Raw genomic sequence first — 16,495 nt, forward strand, 5'->3', positions numbered from 1 at the left:
GAAATTTGAGAAGATAAAATAAGAAAAAAAATATTAATAAGAAAAAAAAAGATGATGATGATGATGATGATGAAAAAGAAGAAGAAGTGGTAGAAGATGAGAAGGAGGGAGAAGAATATTTTTGAATTATGCAGAACTTGTCAGCATACATATACCGAAAACTCTTGAACAATACACCCAAATATATTCGTGTTACACCTAAATATCTTCGTGTTACACCCAAATTTACTGCAAATACAGAAAAATATTTTCTTTAATGCAGAACTTTTACATTACATTCAATTCGAACCATCAACGATGAGACAACAATTTTCACAAACAAAAACAATATTATTTACCTACAAAATCATAAACTACTAACAAAAACATTAATTAGAATCGAAATACACCTCAGCTACTTGATTGTTTTTAAAATAATAATCAATTTTATTCTGGTTCAATTGACAATCTGAATTTAAATTATTCATTATTTTTAACAACGAGATAAGTAATAATAGAGGAGAGTGAGGAAAAGGAAGGAGGAGGAGGAGGAGAAGGAAGTGTTGGTGATGACGATAACGAAAAAAAAATAGCAAAGAACGTGTAGCAAGAAGGAGAAGAAGAACGTGCAATAACGGCACAAAAAAGAACGTGCGCACGTAAATACAAATAACTTGTAATGATTTATATGGAAAATTGCTTTTATGTAGAGAATAATTGAATATTTAAATCAGATATGATCTAATTAAATACGATCATATCTGATTTAAATTAGTTAGAGTTACTTTTAGAGTCATATATTTTATTTAATGTCAAATTTTATTACTTTAATCTAGAAAGATTTGGTCTACATTTAGAATAACCTATTAAGGGTTTATCTAAATACTTTTTTTGAGATAATTTAATCATTTTTTATAAATAAAAATTTTTTAGTTGCTTTATGCATGTTTTGTTCTGTGTGATTCAAGTGATCGAAGTGAGTAATTTATTTTATTTGTCGTATAAAAAATTTAAAGAATTCAGTCTAAAATAATTTTTAGTGTTAGTTTTTTTTTAATTTTAGTTTTTTTTATCTAACTTATCAACAACAGATTTTTTTGAAAATCTAATATAAAAAAAACTCTTTTGATAATCTAAATTATTAAGGGCAGATATTTTAAAGTTGTAGTAGAATTTTCTTTTTTTTTTGTCCTTTTAGTTTCTTAAATAGTATTTAGTAGAGAGACAAAAATAAAAAGACTGAGATTTAGAGATAAAAATTAAAAAATAAAAATTGAAATAAATTTTAATATTTTGTTTGGTATAAAATGGAAGATAAAAATTAAAATAAGAATAAAATTCTAATTTAATTTATACAAAAATAAAAATAAAATTAATTAATTGAAATGAAAGCATTTTAAGTATAAAATATTATTAAAATTTTAGTATTAATTTCTAAATATTTTAGTTTTCTGTATCTTTATTTTTTAAAGATACTAAAATACTAAAATTTTAAAAATAAAAAAAAATTTTAATATCAATTTTTAAACTAACAAATATAATATTAAATTTCAATATTTCAACCTCTATCTCTGTAGCTCAAAACAAATACTACTTTAGTGGCCTCATATTCCTCTGGATGAGTCATGTAACGTAATAATCATCATGATGCCACTGCACCAATGTTCATGTGGACCTAACTTTGAGATAAAATTAAAATGGAAGTATATAAATTATTAATTATATCATATAAGCTAAGAAACATTAAATGAAACTTAACAGGAGTTCGCTCGATAAAGTAAGTTAAATAATATAAAGATGAACTTTATCCGTAAAGTAAGGAAATTTAGATCTTAGTTTCTTTTTTTTAGATGGTTATACTGTTATCACTTCACATCTTCAACATTTCGGTCTTTTTTGTCTGTTTTTTTATTAGAAAAAAAAAAGATAAAATAAAATTAATTATTATATATTATAAATATTTATTTCTATTAAAAATTTAAATTAATAAAAAAATAAGACACATAAATAATTATATATTTAAATATCTAACACACTTTTTTACGTAATAGCTTCATTTTGAATTTGTGTAAAATTTTGGATAGTTTTTTTCTTTTTTTTTTGGTACTAATTTTTTTGTTTAATAATAAAAATCGAATTCTAAATTTTTTAGTCATCAAAATTTTAATATTATGTTATATGTTATGAATTTCTTTTCTAAAAATTTAAATTAATAAAAAGAAATATATAAATACTTATATTTCTTTTATTATAGCTAATTATTTTTTATTGTCATTCTTCCTATGATTCTTGAGTTAGGATCTAAGTGATTTATTTAATTACTTTTGTTGATATATCAAATATTCATTTAAAATTTTACATAATAGTATATATTAATAAAAAATTAGCTTAGTATCTCTATGAATTTGATTAAAAAAAAACTATTCATATAGCACAAGCAATTATGTAAATTAAAGGGCTAATATCTTCCACGGTAGTAACAATTATTAGTGTCACACTTTGAAGATGTGAAAGAATCTCATAAGATTATCTTTTCCCCCTATAAACAAACACTAATTAATGATTATATTACATTTAGATTCAAACTTGCTTTATTTAAGCCAGATCATCAACAATTAGTAGAAGTCATTAATTACATAATGCTTTGGATGGTGGTTAATTTACGCATGCAATCCATTGTTTCGGCATACATATTTGACAAATCATATCTTGTTTGGTCCCTATCCATGCTTTTGAAATTCCATCCACCACAAATAATGGGTAAATATTTTCTAAGTATGGCATTAAGTAGCACCATAGATATATATATATATATATATATATATATATATATATATATATATATATATATATATATTTTGTACATTAAAATTAACCACTAAAATTAGTCACTAATATATTTGTATATAAATATATGTGTAGTTTAATTTATTTTCGATGTTTATTTATATTTTAACATATATTTTATATTGGTGGTTGATTTTAGTGGCTGATTTTGTTGTACATATAGCATTATTCTATATATATATATATATATATATAACAGAAAGAATAATGCTATACATCTAAATCATTTTATGAACCAAGTCTAATCAAAATTTTATTATTTAACTGATTTTTATTATGTTAAACTAACTTAGTTAAATTTAGTTAACAAAAAATTTGGATGTGTAGTATTATTCTAAAAAAAATATTAATAAAGAAAATTAAAAGAAGATGCCAAATCACCATAGAAGAAGAGACTTGACTATATATGCTTGATTATTTTGAAAGCAAACCCTAAGGTATTGCTGTAAAGGCTCTTTAACTTTGGCATAATAAATTAAGGTTTATGATTAGAGATAAGCTTAATTATATATTAAAATCATCACTGCTATGGAGAGTCCTTAGTTATGGACCCAAAAATAAATAAATAAATAAATAAAATGTCCTTGATTGGAGAAAAGAATGTTTGACATGAAACACTATAATAAGAGTACACATATCCTTCAGAAAAGTAGAAACCCTCCACCATATGAGATATATATATATATTCTTGGGTTAGAAATTAGGGTATCTGCCATCAACAATGAAAAGTAGTACCTTTATTATTGGAATAAGTATAAAAAATTAACTTTTAATTAATTAATATTAATTTAGTTTTTTATTCTAAAATTATTTTTTAACTTTTATTTTTTGATTTAGAGTTAGAATTTAAAATAAAAAATAATTTTAAAAAATTAGTTGATATTATCTAAACAAATTAACTCCTTAATTAAACTCAAAATTCTAACAGCATAAAATATAGAACGAAATGAGTTACATTCATCGCTCTTCTATATGCTCAACATCTATATATATTTCAAAAGAAAACGGGGACATCAATTAAATATTTTTAAGAGAATTAGTATTTGATGCATGTTGTGATAGTTATTATTATTGTGGTTATTGGCTATACAATTAAAGTACTTTTTAATTTAAAAAATAAAAATATTATAAAAATATAAAAAAAATGTGTCCTTAAATATAAAAACAACTTTTCATATTTATATTTGAATGGTATCGATCTAATTAAACAAGCAAATATAATTAGATGGAAATCTAAAAGATAAAATGTTATGCAGCCAAATAATCAAAATTGTACTCATTTACAAATACATCTAGTCTAAATTAAACCACGCTACATAAAAATATCGATCATTTTATAAAAATTGAATACAAAAATAAGTTCATGAAATATTGGAAATGATTTACGACTTAAGTTTTTATCACATATGTACAGCTTACAGCACAAGTTTACTTTCATATGTTTACAAAGATGATTTAATTAGTATATGTTAATATTTTTCAAGAGATAAATTTTTTTCAAATTTTTTTTAATTTTACAAACTCCAATTCAAAATATCAAATCATTTAAAATAAAAAATATATAAATTCTTTTTTTTTTAAATAGAAAAAGAAGCATATGATATATAACATATAGACTGTGTTTGTTTACAAATACGAGATACTGAGATAAGAATACAAAAACACAAAATTATATTTGATAAATAATATATAAATAGAGATATTATATTCAAAGATACTAAATTAGTGTCTTTTGTGTCCTTTCTAATAAAAAAGACATAGACGAGACACTAACAAAAAAATAATTTATTCTTATCTATTTTTATCAAATTTTTATCATTATATTTTTTTAAAAAAAAAATTTGTTAAAAAATAAAAGCAAATTAAATTTTTATAATTTATTTTAATTTATTAATAAATAAAATATAAAAATATTAATTTTTATATTTTTATTAATATATTTTATTTTCAACCTACCTTATTAACCATAATGATTAAAAATAAATTAAAGTGAGTGATAAAGGGGGCAAAAGCATGATGAATGAAGGTAGCTACTAGCTAGTACGGTCAAAAGAGACACTTCTTCATTCTCTCTTTTTAATTTTCTCTCCTTCAATTTGCTTTGCATCATTCAATTCATAAAGTAAGCCAACACATAAAGCCACCCCACAAACCAACTAAAACATTCTTTCTTTGCACTTTAATTTGGAGAGCATTTCCAGACAAACAAAGGTGTGTATGTGATCAATTTTCTTTCTTTCTCTCTCTCTCTCTTCTCTCACATAGTCTCTCAACTCAATTTGCTTTTCCTCTATCTTTTTACTTTGAATTTCTTGGCTACTTCTGTGGCCAAACTTGGCTATATGGATTTTTCTCAAGTTTTTTTTCCCTTTTCATGCATATATATAATTCTAATTATTAAAGCTATATATTATGAGTTTTTAGGGTTTTGCTTTAAAGCTTGAGAGAAATATCAACTTCCACCACCAGATTAAGAGTGTTTTCTTCTTCTTCTTCTTCTTCTTCTTCTTCTTCTTCTTATTAATTATTATTATTATTATTATTATTATTATTATTATTATTATTATTATTCATTTTTGTAGCTATACCATGTTCATCATGCTCTTATATGTATGGTACTAGCTACTATAATATTACTTATATATTGACCTCAAGTTTTTTTTTTTTTTAATCTCAAGGGAAAGTTCTTGATCTCTGATCTTAACCTTTTTTAATTACTAATGTGATGATTTTCAAAAGAACATATAAATGATAGTTAAAAAGAAATTTTTATTTGTTATTATATATAGATTCTTCTCAAGTTTCAAGTTAAACCTTCTGATTTTATTTTTTATCCTGTTGCTATAGATTCCTCTCAATTTTAATTTCTCAAGTTCTTATCCTTTTGATGAAGATATTTCTTCTCAATTCAAATCCATGTCATAATATTAGAAGCCTTATTAGTTATGCTTTGTATTTTTATTACTTATTAAAATCTATTATATATGTTATTAATCATCTTGAAAATCCTCATCCCCAATTATTATTCTTGAAATTACAATTTGTTGATGTCTCATATACAAATAATATATATGGATTATTATTATAATTTCTTAGGGTTATGGAAGGGATAGGTCCCAACAACAATTCATGCACAACAAGGCCTCATAATGAAGGTAGTAACAACAATTTAGAGAAGAAAGCAAGACCACAAGAGCAATTGAATTGTCCAAGGTGCAATTCAACAAACACAAAGTTTTGCTACTACAACAACTATAGCCTCACACAACCAAGGTATTTTTGCAAGACTTGTAGAAGGTATTGGACTGAAGGTGGGTCCCTCAGGAATGTTCCTGTTGGTGGAGGTTCAAGGAAGAACAAGATCAAGATCAATACCAATAACAACTCTTCGTCATCGTCGTCAACAACATCAACACCTTCATCAAATTCAAAGGTTCTTGTTCATCAAGACCTACTAAACCCTAATAATAATAATAGGGTTATTCAAGGACAAGATCTTAATCTTGCTTTCCCATCTATGGATCATCACAACAATTATCATCATGGTTTGTTACCATTTATTGATATGGTTAATAATAATAATAATAATAATAATAATAATAATAATAATAATAGTAATGGTGATGCACCAAGTTCTCTTTCAGCTTTGGAGCTTTTAAGGTCAAGCATGGCTTCTAGGGGTTTGAGTAATCCATATTATGCTTCTTCTAATTCTTCATTGGTACCATCAAATTCATCAAGTGTAATTTACCCTACTTCTGGATTAGGGTTTCCAACCATGCAAGAAGTAGTTAATAATAATAAGCAAAATAGTGGTAACCTTGGATTTTCATCTTCTTCATCAATTATGGATCATCAACATCATGAAGAGAATATTGTTAATAATAGTGATGGTGGAGGAAGAGTTCTTTTCCCTTTTGGAGAGGTGATGAAGAGTGCTGAAGAAAACAACAACAAAGAACAAGGGAATAATTCATCAAGCACTGCCAATGGTGGATATTGGAATGGAATGATGGGTCAAGGGTCATGGTGAAGGGACAACAAGGAAACTAAGAACATGCATTATTAATTACTATTATTATTATTATTTGAGAAATTCTTAGATGTTTTTAGGGTATAAGAAAAAGTTTATTTTGTACCATTCATCACTTATATGCAAAAAAACTAATTATCAAATGATAAATAATGGTGCAAAATATTTTTTTTTCTTATTTTAAGAGTATCTAAAAATTTCTCTTAATTAATATTTTTCTTTAATTTCAGTTCATATTTTTCTTTTTCTTTTTTTCCATGTTTTCTTATTATGATATTTGTTTGATGAAGTTATGTTATAGAGCTAACAATAGGGTACACATGGTTATTACTTATTAGTTATTACTTTGTTTTTTTGTACACAATGCCTATATATAACTTTCTGTTTTATCAATGTGAGCATATTATAGAGCTCATCCGAGTTTTTTTTTTTTCATATATATAAATAGATTGAAAATAGAGTTGAATATTTATGTCTAAGGTATATAAATGTAAGAAGTAAATTACCATGATTTATATGGGTTTTTTTCAAATATTATATATGAATGATGGATGTTTGATATTTTTTATAGAAAACTTTAATAATACTTTGGAGAAATAAAATCTAAAAAAATGAATTAACAATTTTCTTTTATCAAACTATAATTTAAAATGTTACTTTACATAAGAAAAATACTATGATTTAAAATTTTAATGGAAATTGAACATGTTATTAATTAGATGTTGAGATTATTTATAAGGGTTTGTATAGACATACATACACATTATTATTACTAGTTTGGTTGCTTTTGTGCTCTTTCCAGCTACTCTCTTCTTTCTATCTTTGTCTTAAAAATAATTAGTGGGTTGTGTCAGCTTTGTTGTCTAATTTATTATCACATCTGAGATTCTTCCAACTATGAAAGCACTTATTATTGGAATTATTCTTTGGAATAATATGAAAAAGAAAATTCAAAATTAATGGAAGGACAAGAGAGAAGTGTTCTTTGTGATCTTAGTGTTTTAGCTGAATTAGGGAATGTCACACCCTACTTTCAATGCATAATAATAAACCTGAAATCTTAGTCCATGTATTTGTTGAATTAATAATTAATAAAATATAACCAATATAATATGGACCGGTTTATTTAATATAATAATCAATTTACTAATCTGTTTAATTAAACAAATATTAAAAATTTAAATTTTATCTTGTGGATATAACATTTTATTTATTAGCAATAAATTTTTAATAAATTTTTTATTCGTAATAAATTAATCATTAACCTATCAAATTAAAAAATATCATAAATAAAAAAAATAATTAATAAAATGTACTACCATAAATAATAAATATAACATCAAAGATCGTATAACTTAACAGAATAGAACAAATCTTGAAAAATTGGATTACCTGCCCCCACCTAAAACACTAACCTAAATATATATAATAATAAAATTTTTTTTTTGGTTAGATATATAATAATAAATTAACTTGATGTATGTGTTAATTGAAAGTCCAAGTGTGTCACATTCATGTTCATGTCATTCATCCACCTGCTTTTATAATAATAGTATGCGTGGAAGGACATAGGAAAATTCTCAAGTTGCCTCCCTTAATTTTCTTGGTATTTTTTTAGTGGGGCCCCCAAACATTCTCCTATGAGGGCAAGTGGGGAAGAGCATATTATGTATTACTATTTCAAAAGTTTGTCTAACCATAACATCTCAAGAGATGACTGAAAAGATAAAAATATTAATAAGTTTTGAATATATAAAATATATTAAAAGATTATATATTTTTTTAATTACTTACTTTGTTTCTTTGATTAGAAAATATCTTATCAATTATTCTTTACATACAAGTCATTTTTCCATACAAATCTATACAAATCATTTTATCTTAATTTACCTCACACATCTCTTAATTAATCTAACTAACTTTTCAATCAACACGTAAATATATAATTATCTTTTTCCAAAAGATTTTATTTCCATTTTCAAATTTTCTCAACGTTTTCGGTCTACGTTTTCTTCCATCTTTGCATTTTCTGCGTTTCTTTTCGTTCGTTCTCTACGTTTTTGAAATCAAGTTTTAAAATCAGTTTTGAACAGTTATTTTGTTGTTGAAGATAGTGAATAATTCAAGTTCAGATTGTCATTTGAACTAGAACGAAGTTGATTACTGTTTTGAATCCAATCAAGTGGCTGAGATGTGGTTCGATTCTAGTTAATATTTTTGTTAGTAGTTTATAATTCTGCAGGCGAATAATGTTTTTTTTGTTTGTGAAAATTGTGTTGTTCATCGTTGATGGTTTGAATTGAATGTAATGTAAAAGTTATGCATTAAAGAAAATATTTTTCTGTATTTACAGTAAATTTTGATGTAACACGAAAATATTTGAGTGTATTATTATTTAAGAATTTTTTGTGTATGTGTGCTAATAAGTTCTACATAATTCAAAACTCTTCTTCTCCTTCCTCCTCATCTTCTGCTGCTTCTTCTTCTTCTTTTTCATCATTATCTTCTTTTTTTTCTTATTCATCTTTTTTTTATCTTCTCAAGTTTCTTCTTGTTTTACTCTTTTAATAAGAATAAAAACAAAAAAAATTAACAAAGAAGAAGAAAATATACATAATGGTACAAAATTACTTAGAAGATGATGATGAACTTACATTCATTCAACTAAAAGAAAGAAAGAAATAAGGAAAAGAAGAAGAAGAAAAAAAATGTAGCATTAAAGGAAATATTTTTCTGTATTTGTAGCAAATTTGGGTGTAACACGAATATATTTAGATGTAACACGAAAATATTTGAGTGTATTATTTAAGAAATTTCGGTGTATGTGTGCTGATAAGTTCTATATAATTCAAAACTCTTCCTCTTCCTCCTCCTCATCTTCTGATGCTTCTTCTTCTTCATCTTCTTATTTCAAATTTAGCTTCGCAACTTCCTTCACTTTTCGCGACGATTTTTAGAAAATTTTGAGAGATTTTGATCCTTATTTGAATTTTTTAGCATTGCAGTTTTGATCGTGGAAAAAGAACCGTTTGAGTTATTCAAGAGTTAGGGAAGCGCATGTTTACACGCAATCTAAACTGAAGGTCATTTTTATTGAGTTTGGACCAACTTATATGAACTTATATACCAAAAAAATTATGTGTAACAGATCTCATATCTTATATAACCTCTTAAAATTCTCCAAAACATCATTTAAAAGTAGATGCAATTTTTTTTTTGTGACTTGATGCAATTAATTAATGAAGTCTTTAACTTTTTTTAAAAAGAGAAATATTTTATGTTCAACAAATCCTCTTACATATTATTTTTTAATATTTGTTAATAATATTTGAATCTTATTATTAATAATTAAGAATTTGAATGAGCTAATTTTGTAGCGGCAAAATTATGGAGCTAATTCTATAAACATCAAGGAATAATGTATTAATTCTCCCCAAATGGATTTTTTTTTTCCCATCCCCATAACTCCAAATGAAGTTGCAAAAAAGAATAACTAGTTTATCACTCAAATTAAACAAAATCTTGGTAGAAAACAAAATCATTCTAATTAATTACTAAATAAAAAATTGATTAATTTTCAGATTTCAAGCCATTATATATTAATGTATTTTTTTCGTTTGCTTTATTACATATGTAAGAGGATTGTATACTATATTACTCTTTCTAGAAGTAGTCAATTCTATTATTCTATTACATAATAATAAGAAGGATATTTAAGAAAATCTGTTTTAAAGAGATAAATTATTTACCTTTTTAGTAAACTACACTAATTTTTTTCAGGTTATCAAAGCCTGCCTGAAAGGCTGAAATTTTCCTAATATCGCAAGTAGCTAAATAATCCTTATATATTTTATAAAATATGCAAGGTTTTGAAAACCGAACGGTGATCGAACTAATAGAAACTAAAAGTTTAAAAATTTAAAAATTTAATTAAAATTAAATTAGATTTAAAATATATCATTTTAAAAATATTATTTTTTATTTTATTTTATAAACCGATTAATTATTGAAAACTCAGATTAATTGACTAACTTTTCTAATTTTTTTAATCGATTTATTGCTAATCAATTTTTATCCTAAATCGAACTGATTTAGAGACCAATTTTTAGTTAACCAAATTAGTCCCAATTGGATCCTCAGAATGAAAATATGATATTATTTTTTTGGTTTGTATCAGAATATCTATTAGACTGAAAGACTAATGACTAATTATACTAATTAACTATTCTTACAAAAAGATAGATCATTGTAAAAATGAGAAATTAAAGGATATTATGCAAGGATTAGTATTTATTTTAGTTTCTATTTGTCGCTTCCTTATGTTATTATTATTTTTTCATCTCTCCTAATAATAAGTCTTTTAACATTTTCTTTATTTGTTGTTCACTACCACATTTTTTGTGGTTTAGCCACCAAATTTTAACTACGAACATTAAATCGTGATAAACATTGTCACAGTGGCTAAAATTTAATTTTTTGCTACAAATAATATTTTTTGTAATTATACTTCCTGCTTACATTAACGTGTCATGGCTATTTTGTCTTAAATAAATTAATTTTTTAAATAAATTTATTAATGTATAGTATCATTTTTTAAATATTTTGACATTAACACATATTTATGAAATTAAATCTAAAAATATAAAAAAATAAATTTAGATAAAATAAAAAATTATAAAAATAAAGATAATATTCTAATATTTAAGTTAATTATAAAGATAAAATTTATTTAGCTAAAATAATATAATTTGAATAGATAATAAAAAGTTCAATAATTTTTAAGTATAAAAAAATTTCAGTTTTTATTAAAAATAAACTATTTTATTATTTTTTGAATTTAAAAAAATGAGGATAAGTTAAAAAAAATTTAGTCTTTATTTACATGGTTTAGTATTTACTGTATATTTTTGTGAGTACTATATTCTTACTATATGCATAATTATCTTTTTAAAAATTATTTTGTGAAATTATGAATTAAATTTTTTATTTATACTATTATTTAATTGGTATATTCCATTAATTAATTATTTTTTAGTTATAAAAAAAAGTAATACTAATTAATTTATGAGTCACTTATATAAAAATTTGCAATTTTATTAAGTAACAACGAAATTGATTTGTAAAATTTTTTATAACAATTTTATGTGATAATTAATTTGTCTAATGTAATAAAATTTTAGTAACTAATTTAGTAATTAAAGTTTATTAAACATTAAATTTTTCAGGTAAAAATATTTACAAAACTTACTTAATGCATAACTCTTATTATATTATTTCGTGTATAAATCATTAACTATCAACTGCATGAAATGAGAGATGGTGAGGGTCATATATTTATTAAAGTAATTTTTTTTGTTATTTATTATTATTATAATAAAAATTAAAGATAAAAATATCACAAACTCAAAATTTAAATTTAAATTTAAATTTAAATTTAAATTTAAATTTTTAATCATATTTGACCATTAAAAATAAATAAATAACTATTGTATTAAAAATAAAATAATTTAAAGTATATTTAGTAGATAATAAACAGTAGAATAGAAAGAAATATTCTTAAGATTAAAGAAAATTAAAAGACGATCTAAACAACAATGACCAAGCTTAGTGAAGCAAAATCGTAATAATTGCCCTCTTAGCAGAACTACGATAATCAAAGAATATCAACAACAATAAAGAATTTGCAGAAGGTTTGGACGAAATAAGTCTCAACCAACTGTACCTACCAGAAAAGATTACAATGATCCTTTAGTTGTGAATGTCAAAGGTATATGAAATTTCAATTTTTTTACGTAATTTTTTGAGTTCTAGTATTTAGTTTATTTCTTTTATTCAATTTTGTATTCAGTTGTAGACGGGAGAAATCACAACTAGCAAAAGATGACAATTTAAGTTTGGCATTTGAAAAATGATGAAAAAGACATTATGAAACTTGATGGGCATGGCAAAATAATGACGTAAATTTGTTAGTACGGTTTCTGGGTGTAATGGCCAGTAGAGCAACGCTGTAAATTAGAAATGTCTTTGATCCTGAAAATGTAAGAAGTGTGATAAATTTAGAGAAGTTGGTTGAAACTTCAGAGAAAAAACTATAGACATGGAGAAATCAAAATTCAGTTGGTAGCTCTGTACAAATTTTTGTTATCAAAATATAGTGATAAAGTGTCTAGTTTATTCAGTGATATGCCAGACATTTAATTGGTATATTTAATAAGTAATAGTTAAAATTTTAAATATATTTATTCTAGAAGGGATTAGAATTTATTTTATTTATGTTAAAATTTTTCTTATTTCTTATTATATATAAGTTTAGACTATTATTATTATTATTATTATTATTATTATTATTATACTGAATCCTTATTAGTATTTTTTTATGAAAAAATGTTAGATATTATATATTTAAAAAGTTTGATTTTTGTTATTAATGTTATATATATAAATATAATTTTAATTTAATAAAATTATTCAATTAGAGCAAATTAGCATACATTAGCTACGGATTATATGTGAAAAACAGAGTGAGTTAGCCACGATGATTAAATAATCTAATATTAGCCACAAAAAAAAATTATGGCTGAAAAATTTGGCCTTCACAAATTAGCTACGGATGAAGTGTGGTAGAATTATACTTTTCGATTTGATTATTCTTATTTAGCCACGGCATTATGCGTGGACAATATTATACAAATTGTGACTATTTGAAGGTCTCCATGATGTTTAAAACTGTGACTAATAACACTAAAATCGTGGTAAGTTGAAAATGCAATCCTCCGATTAGCCACAAATATTCTTTCGTGGCCAATGTATAGTTGCTACAGTTATTTTAGAGTTTTGCCACGATTTTTTTCGTAGCTAAACCCCTTATTTCTTGTAGTGGTTGTTGGTGTTTATTTTTTTCTTTTTTATTTATATATATAATTTAATTTTAATACATTATTAGTATAAAAAATTTACACATATATTTAATTATATAATATTACATTAACAAAAATATTTATTTTTATATTAATTACGTAAATAATTATCTAATAAAAAATAATATAATTAAACGACGATATAAAACAGGTTATACTGCTAATATATACATCAGAATTAAAGCCTATTATTTATTATTATATTACTTTCATCTTCAGATCTTCTAATGATTTGTCCGTAAGAATAAATAGAAAATGACATTTTCCAATAAGTGGTAGAAAATCCATCACTTATGTTAGAACATTGCCTAAGATTGTTGTTACAATTGGAGAAAACTTTATGGTCAAGGCAGTTAGGACCTACACTGAGTAACATATTAAAACTCAGAAAAGATCCTCCAAGAAAATGTTGAAATCCATGGATCCATTTTTGGATTGATGTACGAACACGTTAGGTGTAGTAAAGTAATTAATAATGATTGTAAAAGAAAGTTTTAAATCCATTGATGCATAGAAACTATATATATATATATATATATATATATATATATATATATATATATATATATTATTTCATCCAATTTACTAGTGATATAACTGAAATTCTTAATTAGAAGCTTTTGTATTTTTTATTATTTATTTTTACATAGATAGAATGCTTAAAAAATATTCTGTTATTTTTTTTTTTTAAATACATTCTTTCCTAACTGATTTATTAGAAACTTACCTTTTTTTTTTCAACCAAACAATTTAGTAAAGAGAAAGGGAGGAGAAAAGAGAAATATTAACTAATTATTTATAAAAAAAGGTTAATTCTCAGTTTTTTTTTTTCTAATTAATTGCGGTATTTAATTTGCCCGTCATGTTTGGGAAGTAAAGAGAGACGAGTGTTTAAAAAGTGAGATAAACTCATTAATTATATATTTTTAAAGTTTAATTATTTTGTAAGTTTTTATAGTTTTATTAAATTTTTAATTAGATCATTCTAATTTAAAACATTTTAATTAAAATAGATAAAGAATTTTAAATTAAGTCTTTATTGAAAATTACCGTTTACATATAACTAAATAATCTTAGAATATTTGCTTATGTGTTTGGATTTGGGATGAGATATTCTTAAAATGTTCTTTTTTTTTTCAACTGTTAGTATGAATTTAATTAAAATTTTTATCTATTATATTTATAAATTAAAGATCTAATTATAAACTTTTAAAATAGTAAGAACTTAAATAAAAGTTTGGTGAAATAATAAAAACATATAAAATAATTAAACCTATATTTTTAGCTCTCTCCTTTATTATTTTTTAATTCCTCTAAAATCTCATATCACGGACACATTTTAAAAATCCAAATCAATAATGATGATGAAATTTTTTGTGCAATCAATAATTTAAAAAAAAAAAGAGAAACAATGGTGTGAAAACGAGTGTGTGTTGATATATATGTCATTTATTCAAACAATTGCATAGAATTATAAATTTAGTTAATAAAAAACACCATTAATTTTTTTAGATAAACCCAAATTTAAAGAAATTGTACATAATGGTTGATTTGTCAACTTCTTATTTGTTGATAATTAACTAAATATTTGTACTATTAAATATTAATAATCAATTCCTTAAATATAGTTTACTTCAAAATAACAATCTTAGAAGCTAAGATATCAATTTTTTATGGAAAAAAAATTAATAATTTATGTTACTGATTCCAAGCTAATTTTTTTCACCTACCTATAAGGCTATAACCTTTAAAGTTTATTCCCACAATCACATGAAGAAGCCACATTCACTATATACCCTAACAGTTTAAATCCGTTGGGACTTAACTATCTTAATGTGCACTAAATTCAAACTCAGAAAAAACCAAAGTAAAAAAAATTTAACGTGCATATCAAATATTCCTAATTAACTACTTGCTTGATCCATCTCCCCTCTTTCTAAGTAAAAAAACCACTTTGCTTAGTATCACTACGTCTACATTTTTTTATAATATATATTGTTTTAATATTAGTATTTTTTGAACAATCAAATATGTCTTTTTTTGTTTTGTTAATAAAAAATATTTTAAATACATAATTAATTAATAACAATTATATTTTTATACGAGTGTAAAAAATATTTGGTGTACAAATAATATTTTTTCAAAAATATTGCCACTTAATATGCTTTAGCTTTTAAACAATGAATTTCTCATTTTCCTGTTTCCCTGGCATTAACTTCTCTTGCACTTCAAATGCTTTATCTTTTGTTATTTTCACCCTTTGACACTTTCAAGGTACAAATTTTTTTTCTTTTAATATGTCCATTCCTTTGGTTGATATATTAAACCATTATATCTAAATATAATTTATATCCAAATATATTAATTTAAGAATATAGCAAATTTTTAATATAACAATTAAGGTAAATATTCTCATGAAAATATTTTATATGAAGATGACAATGAACCATTAGATGGTTTAACATGTCTGATTGAACCATCTAATAATTCGCAATGTCATCTTCAAGAGAGTATCCACCCATAATTAAAAAGTGTACATTCTATTTTTTCCATGATATGATATCATAGTAATTTATTTGTACGAGAAAAAAAAATCATAAACGGCCCTTGACAATTATCTTGAAAGATAACGAGATCTTCAACTAAAAAAAATATACCCTTTCCAGTCATCTTTACTTTTATGAGACCAATTAGCCTCTCTATCAATATTCTCTATTTG

At 23.5% G+C, this 16,495-nt stretch overlaps 1 protein-coding gene across 3 annotated transcripts; it reads left to right on the forward strand.

Moving 5' to 3' along the window:
* The first annotated feature begins 4,875 nt into the window (after positions 1 to 4,875).
* LOC130943448 (dof zinc finger protein DOF3.7-like) lies at positions 4,876 to 7,245 on the forward strand. 3 transcript variants are annotated; one of them, XM_057871323.1, is made up of 2 exons: positions 4,876 to 5,037; positions 5,923 to 7,243. In XM_057871323.1, the coding sequence occupies exon 2, from the start codon at positions 5,927 to 5,929 to the stop codon at positions 6,857 to 6,859; it is 933 nt and encodes a 310-aa protein (XP_057727306.1). In that variant the 5' UTR covers positions 4,876 to 5,037; positions 5,923 to 5,926; the 3' UTR covers positions 6,860 to 7,243. The 3 variants fall into 3 exon arrangements, with proteins under 3 accessions (XP_057727306.1, XP_057727308.1, XP_057727309.1); XM_057871325.1 differs by lacking the exon at positions 4,876 to 5,037 and adding an exon at positions 5,050 to 5,302 and having other exon boundaries at positions 5,923 to 7,244; XM_057871326.1 differs by lacking the exon at positions 4,876 to 5,037 and having other exon boundaries at positions 5,393 to 6,371; positions 6,471 to 7,245.
* Positions 7,246 to 16,495: the final 9,250 nt, after the last annotated feature.

The sequence above is a fragment of the Arachis stenosperma genome, chromosome 8 (genome assembly GCF_014773155.1).
Source record: "Arachis stenosperma cultivar V10309 chromosome 8, arast.V10309.gnm1.PFL2, whole genome shotgun sequence".
Classification (NCBI taxonomy): domain Eukaryota; kingdom Viridiplantae; phylum Streptophyta; class Magnoliopsida; order Fabales; family Fabaceae; genus Arachis; species Arachis stenosperma.

What these genes read in the sequence shown, in the direction of transcription:
- LOC130943448 (XM_057871323.1), top strand. Translation starts at nt 5,927, where the DNA reads ATGGAAGGGATAGGTCCCAACAACAATTCATGCACAACAAGGCCTCAT.